We start from the raw sequence: 21,464 nt of genomic DNA, 5'->3' as shown, positions 1-21,464 counted from the left end.
CACTTTTACACTTCATCCACCTTCACGCACACACATTCACAAAACAGTTATATGTGATGTTGACTGGGGGGCAACATGCAGGGTTCAGTGTCTTGAACACTTTGGACAAGGACACTTCGGGCATATGACTCATGGTTGTGTCCTGGCTAAACACATTCCAGGCATTAGCGATACTAAGAGGTGGAACTGGGAAACTGTTAATCACAGAAAAGCGATCATTAGTCATGAAAAACTATTGCAGCTACGCATCCGCAATTAGATGAGAGGATATAAAACCATGCACAAAACCTTGCAAACATATATTCAACAACACTCCTCAAGTTCACACCACCCTGAGGCACTCCTTCAACCCCTGTCCTTCTCATGCACCCAGGTAAGAAAAGAGTTTAGGAAGATCAAAGCCAGGAAAATTGTTTGGAGCCAATGGCATCAGCTCCAAACTCCTAAAGTCCTGCACAGGTGAACTGTGTGGAGTTATGGAGCACGTCTTCAATCTAAGCCGCAAGCTGAGGGTGGTACCACAGCTTTGGAAGACCTCCTGCCTGGTACCAGTACCTAAGACCGCACACCAAAGACCTCGGCAGCTTCAGACCAGTGGCTCTGACGTCCCATCTGCTGAAGACACTGGAGAGACTGGTCCTGGGTCACCTCAGATCTGCGGTGGGAACCTATCTGGACCCGCTGCAGTCCGCCTACCGACACGGCATAGGAGTATAGAACGCCTACATAGAGCTCTTTCTCACCTGGAGAAGCCTGGCAGCATCATGCTTGGGGCTGTCATGTCATGTGTTTTGATTTCTCCAGTGCCTTCAACACCATCCAGCCAGTGCTTCTGAAATTCAAACTGGGGAAGGCTGTTGTGGACCTCCATCTGACGGAGTGGATTATGGACTACCTCTGGCTCTTACAGTTTGTGAGAGCCAGGGGTTGTGTGCCTGACACTGTGACCTGTAGTGTGGGGGCCCCAAAGGATACTTTCAGGCCCCTTTCCTCTCTACTATACGTCAGACTTTAGACACAACACAGACAGCTTTGTTCTGCATGTTCTATGACGACTCTGCGATTGTCGGACTGATTACCCATGACGATGATGCAGAGTATAGAGGACTTACTCAGAACATTGTGGACTGGTGTCATCCCACCACTGCTGAGGAGACTGCGATCTTTTGGAGGGGGCCACTCCTGAAGACCTTCTATGACTCTGTGGTGGCATCAGCCATCCTGTACGTTGTGGTCTGCTGGAGCAGCAGCATCACAGTGAGGGACAGGAAGAGACTGGACAGGATCATCAACAAGTCCAGCTCTGTCCTGGGCTGCACTCTGTACACGGTGCAGGAGGTGGGTGAGAGAAGGGTCCTGGCTAAACTGACATCCATCATGGACCAGGACTCTCACCCACTGGAGGACTCACTGTCTGCTCTGGAGCAGCATCAGTAGCAGACTGATCCACCGTCGCTGTGTGAAGGAGAGATATCGTAGATCTTTCCTAGCTGCTGCTATCAGACTGTTAACTATCTCCCACACCACAACTGATAACCATCAGTGGTTATGTAGAAATGTACTACAGAAATGTAATATTTGTTCAAAACTGTACAATATTTATATTATATTTATTCAATATACAATAACCCTACCCATTACTCCACTCTGCCCACCTGTACAGTGTTGTATTGTGCCAACTCAACCTAATTTGATTTGATTTGTGGCTGTATGTTTCATCTGTTGCTGTACTTTCTTTACTGTGCCTACGCGGTTGTGAGAGAGAATTTCCCAACTGTGGGACTTTCTTATTCTGTAACAATGGCTCTAGCTGGCTAGCTCTGGCGAGAAGCCTCGCAGCCAGTGCACATCCAGCTGCTGAGCATAGGGTTTCAGTCGCAGTGCAGGGAGCTGCAGACTGGTGGACCAGCCATGCATCCTGAGCCGAGCCGAGGCATGGCATTTGTGTGGGACACAATCATCAAATGGTTGATAAGGGCAAAATGCAAGTGCATTTTGCAGCAAGAGCAGGTTTACCTGATGTAATCGAAGCGATCAACTGGACACATATTGCTATAAAAGCATCGTTTTTGTCAGCAGATGTCAACAGAAAACATTTTCATCAATTCATTCAATTTCATCAGTGTACAAATAATCTGGGTCACGCAAATGCAGCTACAATCAGCAACATGGTAGTTAGGTTCTTGGTTTAACGTTGATCCATTCATTTATTGACCAGCGTGGTTGAGAACAGATTTGAAGTTGGTACCAGATTGGTGCCTTCTTGGTCAGTAAAGAATTTAACAGCTTTAATATTAATTCTTGTTGAGCATAAAACCTGTGTGCCCCCAAATATCATCCTGTCTTCAGCGTCTGTGATTTAATGTAGAGACTTCCTATTATTTACTGAACACAGTGTCAGGAGGGCAGTTCGTCTCTTCCTTCAACTCCCCCTGTTTTGGTGACACTTTGGTGGTTAACTTTTGCTTCACATCCAACTTTATGTCAAAGTTGTGTATAATTATTCAAAACTGGCTGAAGCTGAACGTATTACAGAGGTAAATAAAAATAAAGACAGCAAATCCTTAGACTCACATCAGCATCAGCTGCCTGGCAGCGACTTCCAGTAGCTGGCCTATGCTGCTGTTAGTTAGTTAGTGGTGTTTTATTTTTCCCTTGCTACCACAGATATAGAACAAAATTATCATTTAAAATAGGCCACTGTTGCTTTCATATAAAATTTTTATTCTACATGTTTTTGTCAGTAAATAAAACAGAGAAACGAATACATAACAACATGGTTGGATAAAACAGAATCACATAAAAGATTGACACTTTGTATTCTGGGCTGAAGTTAGATTAATCTTTGATAGAGTGCAGTTTGACTCTTTTAGTGGCAATGAAAGGATTTTAAAGCTGTGTTGCTCCCACCATCTGTCACCGCTGACGGTCAGTGCTCAGTAGCAGCTTTAGTGATGACCGCAGCAACAAGGAGTTCACCACATGCCTCCATTAGTGCTTCACTGTTAATCTTTGATGGAGATGTCATGTAAAGAGCTGGAAAGACACTGTCAGACTCATTCACTCTGAATGCCCCCCACACACACGCACTTTCCAATTTCTTCGCTGATGGTCCGCCTGAGTCTTTCAGGTCTCAACACACAAGCTGCTCAGTGCTTGACGTTCTCCTTGCCTCTTTCTCTAAGGGAGCTAAAGATGGCTGCTACTGACTGAGTCTGACAAAAAAAGAAGTAATCAGCTCATTTAGAAGCCATGCAACTATGCAACACACATCCATCTCCCAAATCCCATCATATATGCCTATTCACCTTCACAGCTAGGGAAAAATTCTAGATTCTAAGAAAACAAGCACGGGCAGGATGGTTGGACCAGTGACACAGAACCCTGGAGAACTAGCTAACTATATGCAAATTTTAAATGAACCCTTTATCGCTAGGATTCTTGAAAACATTGTAGCTAGATAATTATCTGATCACCTGAGTAGGAACAACCTGTACCAAGATTTGCAGTCAGGATTTAGAAAACATCATAGCACAGAAACAGCTCTGGTTAAGGCTGTTAATGATCTTCTCTTAGCTTCAGATAATGGTCTAGTTCCTGTCCTTCTCCTGTTAGATCTTAGTGCTGCATTTAATACAATTACCTACAACATTTAGACTAGAACATGTCATTGGAATTAAAGGAGCAGCACTGGGATAGTTTAAATCCTATTTGTTGAACAGATATCAGTTTGTTTATGTTAATGACATACTTCCATACTGTATTCACAAAGACTAGCTTTGGAGTACTGGGGGTACAGGGTTCTGTGCTTGGTCCACTTCTGTTCAGTCTATACTGTACATGTCCAAGAAACTGATTAATACATTTTTTACCTCTAGGCTGGACTACTGTAACTCCTTACTCATAGGATGTTCTAACAGCTCATAAAAAAGCCTACAGCTAATTCAAAATGCTGCAGCCCCAGTTCCAAGTCCCGTGACTTGGAAAAAGAGATCACATTTCTCCTACATTAGCTTCTCTGCGCTGGCTGCCTTTAAATTGTAGAATAGAATTTAAAATTCTCCTACTCACCTACAAAGCACTCATGATAAAGCTCCTTCTGATCTTAAAGACATCATAGTTCCTTATGCTCCCAGCAGAACGTTTGTTCTCAAAGCGCTGGGCTACTTGTGGTTCCTAGAGTCATCTCTTGTGCCCTGTTGTACATCAAGGATAAACATCTCATGTTCTGTTTGACTGACTAAAAGTTTATGGCCTGTGTCTGTCTTTTACACCCTGGTCTCTGGCTCCATCCTATCTGACTCTCCACCAGAACCAAGGCCATAAAACCAAATGCATCTTGTCTTCGAAGCTTGGTGTTCTTTCCTTTGGATAACAAGACCCCAAAGATGCAGAAGTCACAGCAAGATAATGTGGCATGAACAATTTGATTGGTCCAGAGAGAAATTCCACTGGGCCCAGGGAAAGAAGTTAAAAGGCGGAAACAACCTGAAGATTTTGGGCTCTTTGCATCACACCTTCGTGGTAAGTCGTCTGGACGGTGTGACCAGGGACAATAGTCCTGAGGACTAGGGTCTCCCACAACATCTGCAGCCATCACGTTCTGGGCTCATCAGACTCACCAGCTACTACAGGCCCTGCACCAGCATAAAAGGACTGTCTCTGAAGCTTCAGAGGCCGTGAAACTGTCTTACAAGCGTGTGTTTCTGACACAAACACCTGCTTATGACAATAGTCAGCAAAGGAAAACAGGGAGAAACATGGTGAGCTCCATCTGAGAAGACGTGCTCTGCCACAGACACTGGTTAAAACAACAACAGGAGAGGCATCAGATTCGCCCAACAGAGAACAACTCTCATCTGATTGTTCATGGGAAACTTCCACCACAGGGAAGCAGAGCTTTAGGTACCAAGTTAAATATGATTCAGATCACTGGCAATGATTGTTAGTCACAGGAACCATGGCTTAGTTAAGCTGCAATAGACATAGACTGCTGGGGGACATTATTTATACACTGAGCTTTATTTCCATCTATTTCTTCAAGCCAACAATCTCCCATGATTGTTCTATGTCTAACTAACTTTGTCTCTTTCTCTCTAGTAGTTGTGCTTCTCCCTCCATTTGGTCCTGTGAGCAACACATTGGGTGTGAAATCCAACACATCCAGGTACAATCAGTCTTACTGGGGTGATTAAATGATGAGCCGGTCTTTGTTTCACCTCATACTTCATAGAGATGTTTCCTGAAATGACCCTGGTAGTGAAGCAAAAGCCTGTTACATAGTGTAGGAGGATTGCTTATGACAGAAAGTCGGGTAATCAATGTCCAATCGATTGTTTGTCATTTAGCAGTGTGAACCAGTAACTGGACCACACGTCCTGTTCATGAGTGGAGAAAGCAGATGGCTTAACATGAACAGCTGGAGTTGGCAGAGAGATCGTCATTATTTTTACCTTCTTTCTGGAAGCAACAAATATTGAAGAATTCCACAGTGAGACAGTGTAGAGCTGCTCAAGGTCACAGTGCTGTATGAAGTGGATCTTTTTACTGTACATACAGTACAGTTGGAAAGTTCACTCTGCTTTTATGTGAAGACACTGAAACACTACAATTATGATCAATTGATGCCTGGCCTGAATCCCCATAACTCGTTGAAACTAGGCAGAGACTGTCTGATGAAGCTGCTGTGACAGTAATTACATCCTATCTTTTCCAGTTTACCATCGATTGAGACACACCAGATTCATAAGGTCCCAAAGGCAGAGTTTCACTGGGCCTAAAAACAGGAACCACTCAGATCTGATCAATACACCACTGTAGGAAAGATAGGTCCTTCAGTATATGTTTAGATTTGTCCATTTAGCTATCATACATCAAAGACCACACCTTCTGCAGCAGGGCTGGCTAAGGCCCCTGTCACCTGTCAAATCAACAATAGATGCAAACCACAGAAGGTTGTTTTCTCTTTTCGTGCATAAACCTTCAATCTGGTTATGACAGAAAGAAACAATCGAGTACACAAGATTAGATTTGGGATTTACTGTAAGTTTTCAGCATTTGTCTTATTGCTACAGTGTAAACAAAAACCTGATGTTAACAAGAGGAGCAACAGATTCAAGTCAGCAAACACACAAAACACTACACTATTATGAAAAGGTCATTCAGTATAAACAGTATCTGTGTTGTTGTAATGAAGCTGCATGCACATATAAGATGAGGAAGGACTGTAATGGAAGACATTACAATACATTACACAAGACACAATACATTCTGCTCTGAGCCGTCTTGTACATAGCTGAGTTCTTTTTTTTTAGTCCAGTTTATTGTCCGAGAACACTCCCAGGTTTTTGTACTCCGTTACGGCCTCCACATCTTCCTTTTTAATAGTGAGAGGGGTGACAGCACTCTCAGATTTCCTGCTATGGAGCAGGATGGGGTTGATATGCAAACTGGAGGGTGTTGACTGAGGGTTTGACCAGAGAACGCAGGGAGTCCAGGTTCAGCCTCTCAAAAGCCTTCATGATGTGAGAGGCCAAAGCCACTGGTCTGTAGTGATTGAGGACTCAGTGACGTGAAGTCTTATTCACTGGCACAATGCATGACTTTTTACACCCAAGAGGAACTCTCCGCCTTTGTGGGTTGAAGTTTGTTGAGCTCCTTTCTGACTTGATCTGCTGTGATTGTGTGTGAGGTGGGGGTGGATGAGCCCTGTGGGTAATGTGGAGGGGGGCCTATCGTGAGCAGTGGGGGGTTTAGAGGCCCAACCTGGAATCTGTTAAAGAAGTTATTAAGTTTGTTGGTCCTGTCCTTAGACCCCTCAGTATCCTGGCTGCTAGACTTATAGCCAGTGATGGTCCTCATGCCTCTCCACACTTCCCTGGTGTTGTTGTTCTGAAGTCAGTGTTCCAGTTTCCTCCTTCCCCTCCCTGATTTTGACTGACAGCTCTCTCCGAACACTCCTGGCCGCCTCCCTGTCCCCTGACCTGAATGCTTTCTTCTTTTCCTTCAGGGTGGCTTTTGATGTCACGAGTGACCCATGGCTTGTACTTCTCAAAGCAGTGAAAAGTTTTCTCAGGTACATGGGTGTCCCCGCAGAAATTTCTATAATCTGTGATGCAGTCCGTCATTCCATCAATGTCCTCTCAATGAGGTCCACAGAGAACCTCCCAGTCAGTGTGTTACAACTCCCCCCGTCGGCTCCCTTAACTGTGGGTGGCGAAGCCTGCTGGGGAAAAATGGAACCTCTGTGTTCTAAACAAAGTCCAAAGTCAATATCAAATTCAATCTGCCCTTCAAGGAGGGCGACGACTAATCTCCTTCAGCAGATGCAGGAAAGGAGCAGGCATCGGATGTGACCAAAAGCGGGGAGCGCTCTTTCTGGACGGCCCACAGCGATACTCCTGGAGCCTGTAGCGGGAGAGAGTGTCTTTTTCTCAGATATATATATATATATATATATATATATATATATATATATATATATATATATATCATAAGTTTATATATAAAAGATATAAAAGAGTTAAGAATGCTTACGTCTACCTCCCAAGTCAAATTCCACCCCTTCTCCTATTTACTACTGTACATGTACACTTAACAGTTAACTTTTTCTGTGAAACATACTGTATAAATACAATTTTATGCCAATATAAACAAACAGTAAGTCAAATAGTACACATCATTTAAGATTTATAAATTATTAGAAGAGACAGCAATTCCACTCTTCAGTTGTTGCTTTCTTAAGTGCGTCTTTATCTATTTGTAAGCACTGTGCATGAAACCACCTGCAACAGCCATCACACTGTGTCTGTAAAAAAGGGCACACGAATGAGCATTTTATAGCATCTGAATGAAATTGTTATTTGTTCTCATTTATCATAGTTATTACCTTCTCTGTTCCAAGTCTTGCACATTGTAATATTTAAACATTACGTAACACAGCACCATAACAGCCACCAATTACTAAAACAATAACAGTGCTTTACCCAGTCGGTGAAGGAAGGTCCTGATCCTGATGGCTTAGTGGTACAGCAAATAGCACAGTTTATCATAAGATCATATCATATCACATATCTATCAGTTCTGTGCCGCTTTTTTCAGGATCCACCATCAACTGTACTGACTAACTGACTGTAAGGGCCATATTACAGTACGACATGGTACTTTTGAATACTACAAAATCCTAAACTATACAGTAAAAGTAGTCAGGTCTTTGTGGGGTGATAGAACATGTCTTGTAGTACAAGACTGGTCTGGGTCTGGTATTATGCACCAAAGTCAAGTTATTTACCATCAAAGTTGACAATTTATACTGTATTTTAGTGTAAAGTATCACTTTTAATTACTACAAAATGTACAGCAAAAGTACATAGATGTTTATTAGTTGAGGGACGTATGGTATTTATGCGGTATTTCACGTGTAGGTTTCCGTAATTACAACAGATGAATCCCCTGAAATGGGGATTAGCGACCGTCGTGTTACGCTCTGCTGTAAACCTTAGAATACGGGCGCAGCACATTTTTGTAGCGCGGCTGTCTGAACGACGGCTGAGCGAATGACGGCTATCTTGACCGCAGTCAATCCACTTGAACTACTTCCCAAGATCGAAGTGCAGAGCTCTCACTTTGAGAGGTTTACGGAATTACTGTTTTAACGCTTTTCATCTTCACTTGATTCACCTGACCATCGCACTCTGTTTTTAACTATTGAAAATTAAATAAATGTAATTTTGACTGAATACTGATAGACTGTAGTCAAAACAAATAGTAATTAACCATGCAGCTAGATTCAAACTCTCAACCTTAGTATCACAAGCTTTACACTCTAACCAATTGCACAAACCAGCCAGGGCAGTGGTCAGTGCAATAATAAACCACAGGGCCCGACCGCAAATATTTTTCATAGGGCCCGGAACTGCTCGCGGGGCCCCTGAGTAGTAGTGTAGTCGGAACCATGGTTCGGTCAGGTTTTAGCCGGACATAAAAATAAGTCTTGCGTCACTTCCGGTCGGTCTACGTACAGCTAAGCGGAGTGTTATCTTAACGATGCTTCTGTTCTGTTGCGGTTTAAGTATCAAACTATGTAACTAAACATCGTGTCAGTGTTCGCTCCAGCTGGAGACACAAAGTGTGCAAACTTTACAATGAGTTCTGTGAAGACAGCGACGAAGAGGGTGTACACGAAGCTGCCCGTGTGGATTGTGGAGGACCACCACGACGTAAGGCTGCCTCCAGCTCTCAAGTGACCCTAATAATAGCGGTCTACTTATAAACAACACGCTGAATAGATCCCACAGTCTGATACACGCTGTACACGCAGTGGTTAAGGGTAGTAGACTTTTAAAGAGGGATGGATTTAGTACATGAGACAAGAATTACCCTCAGAACTCATGTAGTAACGTGTAACACGTTTTACTGTTTCCTGCCCAGGTGGTTAATCATATCTACCGTTCTATCGCATCGAGACACCTTCCACAGAGGAACATCAAGATGGTTCACTTGGACTCGCATCCTGATCTCCTCATCCCCGTCAACATGCCTGCTGACACGGTCTTTGACAAAGAGAAGCTCTTCAGGTCTGTTCGCTCTCCTTCTATGTGTACGGTACTGGCTCTGCTAACCTCCACTCTCCTTGTTCTGATTTCTTTTTGAAATGTATGAATATGGCAATGGTGCATACAAACTGTCTTGTTTGAAAGATTTTGGTTCTAACAGTCCTGTCTTCTCTGGTTCAGTGAGTTGAGCATAGAAAACTGGATAATGCCCATGGTGTATGCTGGACATGTGTCCTGTGTGATGTGGCTGCATCCATACTGGGCCCAGCAGATCAGAGAAGGAGAACACAACATGGCTGTGGGCAGGGATTCCTCTACCACCACCATCAGGCAGGATGATACAGTGTTAATAATACAGTTGTGTTGTTTTTTAGCATTTCATCATTATGAGCTGAATGAAGCATAATCCTGAAGGAGTCTATGTCTCACCCCTCATCACTGTCTGTGTCTTCTTTTCGTCTGGCCTTTACAGAGTGACGAGCACTGATGACTACTTCCTCAGCGACGGTCTGTATGTTAGTGAGGAGCAGCTGGAGGACTCTAAACCTCTCCTACTGAATGTGGTCAAAGTCAATCCTATCCAAACAGGTCACGTGTTACCCACAGGTCAGCACCTCGACACGTGTGGGACATGAAGCACAACCTGAACAGAGGGGAACACCTTTCTGAAAACGTGTTGTATTTGATGACACATGTGTGAGTTAGGCTGAATGTTCTGAGATTTGCCTTTAGTGTGTACTGTAGGTGTATAAATGCACTTAAAGCATCTAGTAGCTCTATCAAAAACCGTGACTTCTTGTTTGATTTCTTGTTTTTGACCACTTATGGGGATAGACGCACGCAACATAAAGTCACGCTGATATTTAATTTCAGAGGCCAAAGCAGAGGACCCAGAGAGGTGTCTGCCAAAGAGACTACGGACAGAATGTAGTGAGGCTGCGGAAGCCAGCTGCTCTGGGCCAACGACCACCAACATGCTGCATAACGTAAACAAGGACCAGGGCCACACTAGGACGGGGCTGAAGGATGATGGTGGCGAGGATGAAGGATCAACTAGTTATGTTGTTAAAAGAATATCGTCAGTCTTATCTCAGACAGAGCCGTATATATTAGACATCGATTTGGATTTCTTCTCATGTAAGAATCCCTTCAAGGAACTATACACACAGGTATGTCCCGCTTCGTGGAGCATGTTTCACCATAGACTGTTCACATTTAGTCATTCCATCTATCTATCTGAGATGACACTAAATAATAAAAGTCAAACCATGAATAACTGTTTCATTTATGAAACATTCAATTTAGTGACTATAAAGTTGCAGAAGAGTTAGTTCCATCTTACTGGGGACACACCGGATTCTAATTAGTGAGAATTGCACAACTCAACTGGGGTCCAAAGGTGGAACATGCATTCAAGTTCACCACTCTATGGCATCAGCCAGAGATGAGCTGATGTGGACAGCCACTTGAAGCCAGTGCAGAGGAACAATAAGGTGAACATATATGACCATACGGTGGTTCAGTGGAAAGTCAGAATATGAAAACATATAATCCTGAGCCCTCCTTGTATGTGTGGCACAATGTAATAAAATCTGAAATAAATAGGCATTGAATTATTTGGAAACACAAGCAAATCATCAGTTATACGTATTTATGGACCTGAAACAAAACTGTCACTTAAATATTTCTTCATTTTGAGGCTGTCTTCATTCTGGTAGCTGATGTAAAGGATGTAAAAGAACTGAACATTTTGACATCACACACTAAACATGGGGAAATATGTGTAACCTCAAGTGTTTGTATTCTGTGTCAAGGACGAATACACCATCCTTAAGGAGCTCTACCACTTCAGGGGACCTGGTCCAGATGCTAATCAGGTCAGAGGTTTAGTTTCGACATCACAATATACCAATATAACATACATTCGGAGATGGTGAAAGTTTTTACTATCCACCCCACCCAACCACACATGCACACACACTCACAACCTACATTCATATCAGGTGGTGAGTTGTTCTGATGTAGACCTATTGCTGCTCGGTTCTGTATAATAACTCCATAGGCAGAATTGTGTATAAAGCTGCAGCATACGCGCCCCAGCCTCTGTTTGTAATCTGTCTGGATAGGCTTAGATCTATATACAGTGGACACACAGTTGTGTGTGTCATGTGAGTGTCATGTCACCCAAAGTGAATGTTAAGGAACTAACTAGCCCTGTTCAGAATGCACCTACTTCCATGTCAGCCGGTTCACTATATCTGCTACCTACTTCTCTAACTTGTACCAAAAGTAGTACATGTTGTAGTTGTCATAGACTGGGAATTAAAAAATGTCACTGGACAGATAATCATAACGAAAACAACTGCCACAATCCAGAAATGATCTGTATCGCAATGTAAAATTATATTGGTCTTAGATGTACTGTTGATGTTAATATTTTAGTAGGAATATTGTTATTTTAACTACCACTATTACCACAGTAGTTGGTTTAACGTACACAGTAAGTGGCACTAAGGAGTTCAGACTAACTGTTATTAACTTGAGATCTGTGCTCAGGAGGAGCTCGATGAGTGTGTGGACAGACGCATACATCAGCTGGAGGACCTGGAGGCAGCCTTTGCTGATCTTGTGGAGGATGATGGAGAAGACACAGTTGCACGCTGGGCCAGAAATGCCGGGTAAGGCTTTGTGCTGTAGTTGACACAGTGTTCCACTGCTGGCTCTGGGTGGTGCACATAATTGATTAATGACACAAAGTCCTGCAAACATTTAAAGGTTTTATCAGAAAGAATATCTTATCCTGCTCTAACATCAGCCTTCACAGGATTCTCATGTATGTCAAGTTCAGGGATTTACTGGGTAATCTCTTTGACTGCTTTTCATAAACATGTTTCAGCTTGGCTTCATTAGCCCAACTGGTTTCCAGTCTGAAGTCTAGAAATCCCTGCCCCGACTATGAGATGGTAAGAATACGCTACTGTAATGTTAAACGTGGCCTTACTACTCACACAGGCTTTCTATCACTGTAGTCTGGCACTGTAGTCCTTTGGAGTCCAGGGACCACTCCTAAAGACCAATGGGCACTCATTCTAAATGTCTTTCAAAGTAAATGCCCACATACATAAATGTTCATTCTTGCTACACTTTGCTCTCATGGTTGTTCTGTTTGTTTTGGTTTCCCTAGTCCATCTCTCTGTCACTCCTCCACTGCTTTTTTTCTGTCCTTCACTTCTTTTCTCACTGTACCTTCTTTTCTCTCCTTCCCTCTCAACCTGCCCACCTTCAGGTCCACCAGGCGGGTTTGACCTGTGACTCTGTTGAGCTGCCTCACCACATTAGCACTGATGAGGAGATTGACAGACTCATCTCAGCTGTACAGTTGTTTCTTGTGGCTCTGCCCAAACCTACACTGGTCACTATGTCAAGGTAAAAGAGTAAAAGATTGGCAAAAGAAATGATCTGCTGAAAAATGTGACAAATGTAGGTAATTTGTATTTATTTTTAGATCAAGCCTAGATGAATACTGCCCAGTGGAGCAGGTGGATTCGGTCCAGAGCAGAGTGCTGGCTGTGTTGGAGGAACTATATGGACCGCTAGACTTACACAAGAACTATGAAAACAACAGCACAGACTCAAACTGCCAGCAACACACCTTTTAACACACACACACACACACACACACACACACACACACACACACACACACACACACACACATACATACATACATATTAGGATGCACTATTTAACAAAGACAAGCACATTGAAGTGTGTTGCACTGGACATTCACAGCACCGTGCATTTGCAGCTGGAATATGTTATGGCACAAAATAGTTGTACAGAATAAACCAGATCAAATAAAAGGTGAAATACTAATATATTTGTTTTAGAGCACCAGAAAGGTGTTTTTTTTTTCAAGAATGCCTGTGATTCTCTTTTTGAGATGATTTTTTTTTGTTTGTTCTACATCTACTTACATATCAAAACTGAAATTTATCATTTACAAAATGTCTCCAATTGTGGAACTACATAAGGAAACAGTTCAAACTCAGGGGCATCAGCGACTTTGGAGGAACCTGATGGTCATCAAGCAGAAGAGTGTGGTTCAACTCCTGGCTCCTAGATTCTGCTTGAACCCAAAGATGCTGCATTAGCTGAAAAGCAGCTACAGCTTTTATTGGTGTGTCCTGAAGTCAGTAAATTCAGAATGGAATAATTACTATTGTAAAGGTTTTGATTTTTTACACATATATAACATTTTAACAATTCATAAATAATAATTTAAGAGACAGAGTTTGGTGCTTTTATCTTTGATGTTTTGGGTGATTAATATTATATTAGTGCTCCACGTCTTTTAAACAACTATCCCTGGTTTCTCAAATTGCAGCAGCTATGATGAATGTTTGAGTGTAAAGCAGGGAAAACCAAGGAGCTGGTGGTGGACTTTCACAGGCATACACACTCTGCACTAACACCTGTGAACATCCAGGGAAGAGACATTCAGAGTGGACTCTTACAAGTACTTGGGTGTTCACCTCAACAATAAACTGGACTGGTCACACAATACAGACGCACTGTATAAAAAAGGACAGAGCAGACTCTATCTCTTAAGGAGACTGAGGTCCTTTGGAGTCCAGGGACCACTCCTAAAGACCTTCTATGACTCTGTGGTGGCATCAGCCATCTTCCATGGAGTGGTCTGCTGGTGCAGCAGCATCTCAACAGCAGACAGGAAGTGACTGGAGAAGCTCGTCAGGAAGCGACTGGAGAAGCTCGTCAGGAAGCGACTGGAGCAGCTGGTCAGAAAGCGACTGGAGCAGCTGGTCAGGAAGGCCAGCTCTGTTCTGGGGCGGCCTCTTCAGTGCAGGAGATGGGAGAAACGAGGATGGTAGCTAAGCTATGATCCATGATGGAGAACGATGCCCACCCCCTGTATGAAACGGTGTCATCACTATGCAGCTCCTTTAGTGACAGACTGATACATCCTAAGTGTCTGAAGGAGCGACACCGTAGGTCGTTTCCACCTGCTGCTGTAAGACTTTACAACCTAAGCTGCTCCTAGTAAATCACTGTTATTGTAATTGTTGCTACAATTGTCACCTTATACTGTGGTCACCATACAGTATGTATGTGAGTGATTGTGTTGATATATAGGATATATTTTTAATTTTACTTGAATTGTTAATAATCTTGACTCTGCTCTTGTTCTGTACTGCTGTTGCAACATGGAAATTTCTTCATTGTGGGACGAACAAAGGTCTCTCTCTCTCTCTCTCTTCTCTCTCTCTCTCTCTCTCTCTCTCTCTCTCCCTCTCTCTCTCTCTCTTTCTCTCTCTCTCTCTCTCCCTCTCTCTCTCTCTCTCTCTCTCTCTCTCTCAATAGTGTCTGAATAAATGTCTCACGTATGAATAAAGACAAGTTGGTTGGCGCAGCAACTTCCGCTAACGCATCATTTGGAGTTAGATCTATGATTGTGAGCTCCTCTCATCTCATGATAAAGTAGCTGCACAGCAGCAGGACCAGCCTCGGGTCTTTATGACGGAGTCCTGAGCAGCGCTGCGGCCGCTTGTCCTGCAGAGGGCGCTCGAGTCGTGACCGTGAGTAGGCGATGGGCGTGTCCGCGTCCGCGTGAACGCCTGAAGCGCCTCTCCAGCGACACTCCTGCGGCTGTTTGTAGCGGCGTCAGTAGCAGAGTAGCTCCGGCAAACGTAACGGTCTTTAAAATGAAGCAAATCAGCTGTCCTCGTATCTGCGTCATTATCCTGAGCGCCGTCGTTTTTACGGCCGTGCTGGTTATGAACGCTTTGGCCGGAGCAGGCAGAGGTAAGTAGCCTCTGTCCCCGTCACAGCCTCCGAGTAACGGGTCCGACCCGCAGATGGCTCCGTGCGCTGGGAAACGGCGGAAAAGGGAAGGTCCAGCACGGTTTACACTGTTCTCTGTCGGCGACTGTGAATCTCAGCGTCCAAAATGCCAAGGAAGTGAAAAAGCAACTCGCTGCTGAACTTTGTGGACGCAGTGTGTTGCGGGGCCAGGGTGCGGCGGAGTGGGCGCTGCGCGTTCACATCTGCGGCTTTTTTCCTTAAAGCGGATGAACTGCAGGAACAGAGTCTGTTCTGACCACTGCTGGACTGACTCTAAACTTTACTTCACTACGTTTCAGTTCTCGCGCTGTTAAGTTAATTTTGTTGTTACGTGTCCAGTATCTAAAGGTTACGTAAAAGTTGTTCAGGCAACAAACATCCATTTATGCATTACTTGAGAAAGACGTGACATTTGACTAAACGTCCTTTTCCAGCATAAACCATGTTAATGGCAGATTGTTGCTTAATTTAGGGTTTATACTTTTGCTCTCTGGCTCAGTTGATTCAATGTTATTATTGAAATATGATTTTCAAATTTGTAAAAAGTACAAAGTCACAGTACAAATAGATTTTTATGCAACAGCTCTTTAGGCCTATTTTACCAATTTCTAAATCAGTTAATTACATAGGAAATAGCAGCAGTAAATATGCATTAAAAATCTGGCTTATTCTCTTAAAATAAACAACTTACTAGTTACGTTAGTGAAGATTCCCTGTGATCCAGGTTGAGTCAGTCTGTGGTTACTGGGCAGTGAAATATCTGAATTCAATATTCATCTTTTTATAACCTAAATGATGTAAATGTGGATAATAAGCGATGTTGGGATTGGGTCTGAACAGCAAGGAGTTGGTTTTGACTGTTATAAACACTATTAGATATTTCAGAAGGTTTTTACAATTTTTTACATTGCAAATAATTATGTCACTTAAGACAGGACTGTCTGAAAATATAATACTTTACTTAAAACATTCAAGTACATCAAAACTGCAAAGTACACCTTATTATGGTCTTTTAATAAATATTTATACAGTACAGTAACAGTTTTCAGAAAGAACGCTAAATGCACGTGACTGTTTATTCAACTATGAAGTCAGAAATAACAATAGTAATAGCAGCTCCCAACATATAAACTTATTACTCTGAGTTCTTCCACTTAATTCAGTTAGATGACGAAGCAAGGATGACATTCTGTTGTCTTTCTCTTCACCATCTTCCTGGTCTCTCCTGGCTCAATCTTCTAGCGCATTTGTGCCATCCTCTGGATTTATTCTCACAAGGAATCCATAAGCAAAATTAAATAGAGTCTAAATTATTCAGACCTCTTTCAGCTGTCAGCGTTGATAAGTAAATACTAGTCAAAGGCAAGTGTTACAGTAGATAGCATCAATTCAGCCTCTGTCACCAAAGATGCTACAGTTCAGTACAGCTAGATATATAAAATATTGTTGCATATTTTACAGTGCATTAATAACTGGGACCCATTGACAGTGTAGCTCTTCAATCAGCAGCTTAATCATGCAAATAACCTTTGACAAAGCAATGCTAGCTCTTAGTTAACCTAGATAGAAACCAACCCAGACGGTGGGAACTGCGTTACGAGCCCCTGTCATTGCTACTATTAGCATTACATTACATCGGGTTAGGGTGTGAAGAATATTAGCTACAGCGTGTTGCACAAAAATCCAAATGTGTTGAAAACAAATGTTTCATATTTTTGGCACGGAAGTAATAAACTGAACGATAATATATATACAATCATGTGAAAGAATTAGGACGTTTGTATGTATGTATTTTTGTAACAATTTTGCATTCTTTTTTTATATGTGGATATTTAATCTCAATTTTAAAGGGATACTTCACCGCTAAAGAGCAAGTTGTGTTATAAAAATTAGACATGTTATTAGCCAAAATGTGAAAACAAAATAGGAAAAAGCGACAGTGTTGTGGCTGAAAATGGTCATATCCTACAATACCCAGAATCCATTGCGCTCTGACAAACCTCCCTAGCTTCAGTGTTTGAATAAAGACATAATTTCTAAGTCGTTTATCAGCTTTTATTTTGAATCAAGGCAGACAGTTGTGCAGACAGAAATTCTTCATTTAGCCAAAACCCTCTTCTTTTCTCCATCGGCTGTTAATGACTGGCAAAACAAGACAGAAGAGTCTCTGTGGCGATATGTCTACCGTTGCCTTCTGCGCATTACAACCTCTAAAGTCCTCAGTGTCAGTGCTTATAGTCTGGAAATTAGGGTGCAATTCGGGCAATGTGGTGTGAATCCTGGACACAGAAACTGGCTCTGGAGACATGGAGTGTCACTACCAGCTAAACATAGTCTGGCTTCACATGCTGCCTGGACTCTGGAACCCGACTTCTTGAGAGGGGAGTGGGTCTGCTGGCACTGCTGCCATGTGCTGGAACGTTCCTTGGTGAATGGGGGGGTTGTCGGGGGCAGGCCTGTCACTGTTTATAATGTGCCTATGGGCCAAACAGCAGTGCAGTGTCTGGACGGGGAGCTGGAAGGTTCCGCAGCAGTCTCACGTGGGCGGAACAGTGACACCTGGACAGCTGTGATTGAGAGGAACACCCTACTCTAAGTCGCATAATGACCAACATGTTCAAGCGAGATGTTTCTGTCAGCACGCGTTGCACCAGGTCAGACCCAAGGTTCGACAACGATGGTGGTCATGACATCTGTATTTAAACCGCGTGTTTTAGACGCTCAGGTGAAGAGAGAGGCTGACCTGTTAGTGAGCTATGAGTATGAGTGAGTATGACAGACATTGCAGGGTGGTCAGTCAGCTGTGCTGGTTCTTTTCTATGTGAATATTTTCTTCAGCTTGTTTGATTCTGGAGTGGAGGGACCATGTTGTGTCACATTATTAATACAGTAACATCTGAATAGTGACATCATGGCATTAACCTTGGCCTCCTCCACAGTAACACATCCCCATCAGCAGTGGCCAGAATGCTTTCATAGACACTAATCAAACCTTAAAATATGTCCAAACAGACTGTTTTAGTCTGAAGTAAAGAATCCACTGAAGTTCAGTGTGCTCATTAAATAAGGTTGTTTGTCTTGGCTCAAGTTTTTTCTACCTAACAATGAATCATCAGACTGTTTTGAGACATTTTCCTTGTTGTCTCTATGTGTCTGACTCACATCCTCCAGTGCCTATTGCCCATCTACTTGTTCTGTGGCAGGAAACTGTATAAGCAGTTTTAGACAACAGTGCCTTGGTAGCCTGGCAGCAATGCTGGGTTTGGGCCAATTCCCAGTATTTCTATGCTGCTACTCCACCCAGCAGCTCTGGGACTGACTGCGTCAGCGTTGAACCTCACGTTGCTTTGTTGTGTTCCAGGGCCTTTCTATTCCTCCACGGGTAACGTGTCATCACGCTATGAGACCAACATCACTCCAGCCGGCTGGACCTTCTCCATCTGGGGTGTTATCTATACCTGGCTCACATTGATGGTCTTATACCTCACCTCCTACGTGTTCAGGGGGTAAATTAAACCTTTACTGACTCATTGCAGATTGACCTGGTCTTGACTCAAGCAACCAGCACATGTGTTTCTGTTAATAGGTCCTGGGCTCAGAGTCTGCTGCCCTACACCTTCTATTTCTGCTGGCTGGCCAACATGGTGCTGAACATCGCTTGGCTCCTGCTGTGGGACAGGGAGTATGTTTGCTGCTTATTAAAGCTTCAGATGAACAGAAAACAAACAAACCAGCAAACCTCTGGCACTGGTTTCTCTGGTTCCTGTAGTTTCTGGACCTTACATTTGCCATAGAATAAACAAAGCAGCTGAGAATAACGCTGACAAATTATTATTTGGCCAGATTTTAACCAGATATATAACATTACAAATTAAATCCAGTCACTGTCTGTTGTTATCAGAGTGAAAGTGAACCACCTTATTATGAATACATTTAATGTGTGGCTTTCATAAAGTTTTTATAATATTCTGTGAATATTAAAAGTAGCAGTCAGCCTTAATAATAATAAGTGACTGGACTCTTTCATGTGAGTCTGTATAAATGTGTTTGGTATCAGGCACAGAGGGACTATAAGAGCTACAAAGCTATATAACATACTGGAGGTAGGATGATTGTACAACCACTGATGGAGTTGTTGATTGTTGTTGACCTGACCCTGTGTGTGTGTGTGGCAGGTTAATGCTGGCAACTCTGGTTGTATTAATCCTCATGGCCATTTCCAGCTACAGTGCTTTGTGGTGCTGCTGCTTTGCCACAGATCACTATGGACTCTGGTTACAGACGTACCATCGTAAAGACCTGGCCTGTCTCAGGATACTGGTAGGCTCAGACAGATGTCATGGTGCTTTCTGGAGGCATCCCTTGTGATCATGTGGTTTTGCTTCCTAATGCTCAGGTGCAGAACGGTTTGGCTCTATATGCCACCTGGCTCTCCATCGCCTCCCTCATCAACTTTGCTCTGGTTCTCCACATGTGGGGTGTGGACAGAAGCACAGCAGCAACGGCGTCTCTGTGCATCCTGTTTGCAGAGGTGATGCTGTGGTAAGTTCTGATTGGACCCGTGAGTAAGGAAGGAGCAGCATGTAGAGGCCCCCTATGGGCCCCTTAAGGAACGATGAATGATTTCATCAAGAACGTGTAGCACAGCAACTGTTGGGTGTGTGTGTGCAGGTTCATTCTGGAGAACTGGGTGCTGGACCGTTGGGTGCGTAACATCCTGACAATCTACCCTGTGGTGATCGTGGCTCTGGTGGGAAACGTCTTCAGACACTTCAATGCAGCGGATCCCACTCCAAACACTTTGTTCATGGGTAAGTGGAAGATGAATGTCAAGTATATTAGCTCTAGTAATATGAATACACTGTGTCTTATCAATAACTCGGAACCTGACCCCAAACATCTAGCTTTGACTAAACAAGCACAAATAACCTGTTATATTTCAATATCGTATTGTCGCTTTATTTAAAAGAACAATCTGATTTGCATCGTGTTCATATTTTGAATTTTTGACAGAAAAGGGCAAGATATTTTAGAAGTTACTTTAAGATTAAACACGCTAGTTTGTCTTTAGTTTTAGTCTGTTCAGTATTAATCTTGAGTTTGAGGGTCATTTCATTGTTTACAGTGTTCTGAGCTGTGAATAGGTTTTAAAATCTTCCAATTTTAATACAAAGCATTGTTATTAAATGTCAAAGAATAATTCACTGCACTCTATATTTCTGCTAGTCATTTCTTATTTGAAAAGGTAAAAAAAATAATGCAAAATAATAATAATGCATAATGCATACCAACCAGTCATTTCATTGTTTACTGTGTTCTAAGCTGTCAAAAAGTTTTAAGGTCTTCTATTTTTAATAGAATGGCAAATCATTGTTATTAAATTTAAAAGCTGACCACTCACTGAAATGTGTTAGAGTCACTGACCCTCAGCTTTCATCATTGTTCATATTGCTGTCCTGCGTTTTTATGGAGGTCCTTTGACCAAGGCCTTGCTTTCTCGTCTTATGTTGCCAGTTGTGCTGCTGGTGGTGGCGTGTGTCCTGTTGGTTTCCCGTCTATGCACTGTGGTATGGAGGAACATGTGGCGGCCCCTCCACTCCCCCGGTTCAGCCCGGCTGATGGTGTCGCCCCTCGATGGCAGCAAGTTCAGGATGTTTGCTTGAAAACGTACTGCTTGACTCCTGCTCCTCTAGCTCTGCATTCAGATGCTTCAGTGCATTCGCATCCTTGTTTTATATTTTCTCTGACCACTTCATATGTTGTGTTACTTTCCTTTATATTTTTTTGTGGGGGGATGAAGCACTTTGTGCTACACTTTATAAATGAACATTAATTGATTGATAGGGATTGAGAGGAGGTGGATTTAAAACTGCAAATGGTATGTTAATATCATCTATATGTAATGTGCTTTTATACAGAATGTGCACATAACTTTGTAATACCTTAAATGTATTACTGTTTGATAGAAAGTTTTAACTGAAACAATGTGTCTACAGTTGAATTAGGTGTTGGCTTTCTAATTTTTGCTAATTAAAGCATGTGCTTTCA

General features: G+C 42.8%; 2 protein-coding genes across 3 annotated transcripts; both read left to right on the top strand.

The window, feature by feature from the left end:
• Nucleotides 1-8,975: 8,975 nt before the first annotated feature.
• On the top strand, nucleotides 8,976-13,430 carry c17h5orf22 (chromosome 17 C5orf22 homolog). 2 transcript variants are annotated; one of them, XM_055503656.1, is made up of 10 exons: nucleotides 8,976-9,218; nucleotides 9,430-9,575; nucleotides 9,735-9,884; nucleotides 10,027-10,160; nucleotides 10,428-10,723; nucleotides 11,369-11,431; nucleotides 12,111-12,232; nucleotides 12,451-12,517; nucleotides 12,739-12,980; nucleotides 13,060-13,430. In XM_055503656.1, the coding sequence occupies exons 1-10, from the start codon at nucleotides 9,144-9,146 to the stop codon at nucleotides 13,211-13,213; spliced, it is 1,449 nt and encodes a 482-aa protein (XP_055359631.1). In that variant the 5' UTR covers nucleotides 8,976-9,143; the 3' UTR covers nucleotides 13,214-13,430. The 2 variants fall into 2 exon arrangements, with proteins under 2 accessions (XP_055359631.1, XP_028988656.1); XM_029132823.3 differs by having other exon boundaries at nucleotides 8,978-9,218; nucleotides 12,841-12,980.
• Nucleotides 13,431-15,184: 1,754 nt separating this feature from the next.
• LOC114844971 (uncharacterized) lies at nucleotides 15,185-21,464 on the top strand. Its single transcript, XM_029132699.3, has 7 exons — nucleotides 15,185-15,377; nucleotides 18,778-18,922; nucleotides 19,003-19,098; nucleotides 19,592-19,736; nucleotides 19,813-19,958; nucleotides 20,088-20,227; nucleotides 20,931-21,464. The coding sequence occupies exons 1-7, from the start codon at nucleotides 15,278-15,280 to the stop codon at nucleotides 21,077-21,079; spliced, it is 921 nt and encodes a 306-aa protein (XP_028988532.1). The 5' UTR covers nucleotides 15,185-15,277; the 3' UTR covers nucleotides 21,080-21,464.

This window comes from Betta splendens, chromosome 17 (assembly GCF_900634795.4).
Source record: "Betta splendens chromosome 17, fBetSpl5.4, whole genome shotgun sequence".
In the NCBI taxonomy this organism is placed as follows: Eukaryota; Metazoa; Chordata; class Actinopteri; order Anabantiformes; family Osphronemidae; genus Betta; species Betta splendens.
The sequence above is the reverse complement of the archived record's forward strand: the minus strand, read 5'-3'. Positions and strand labels throughout refer to the sequence as shown.

Excerpts from the sequence above, each read along its gene's own strand:
- c17h5orf22 (XM_055503656.1), top strand. The coding sequence starts at position 9,144 with ATGAGTTCTGTGAAGACAGCGACGAAGAGGGTGTACACGAAGCTGCCC. Across the intron at positions 9,576-9,734 it reads GACAAAGAGAAGCTCTTCAG|TGAGTTGAGCATAGAAAACT; the intron begins GTCTGTTCGCTC and ends TCTCTGGTTCAG. Across the intron at positions 12,518-12,738 it reads CCTGCCCCGACTATGAGATG|TCCATCTCTCTGTCACTCCT; the intron begins GTAAGAATACGC and ends TGGTTTCCCTAG.
- LOC114844971 (XM_029132699.3), top strand. The coding sequence starts at position 15,278 with ATGAAGCAAATCAGCTGTCCTCGTATCTGCGTCATTATCCTGAGCGCC. Across the intron at positions 18,923-19,002 it reads ACCTCCTACGTGTTCAGGGG|GTCCTGGGCTCAGAGTCTGC; the intron begins GTAAATTAAACC and ends TTCTGTTAATAG. Across the intron at positions 19,959-20,087 it reads TTTGCAGAGGTGATGCTGTG|GTTCATTCTGGAGAACTGGG; the intron begins GTAAGTTCTGAT and ends GTGTGTGTGCAG.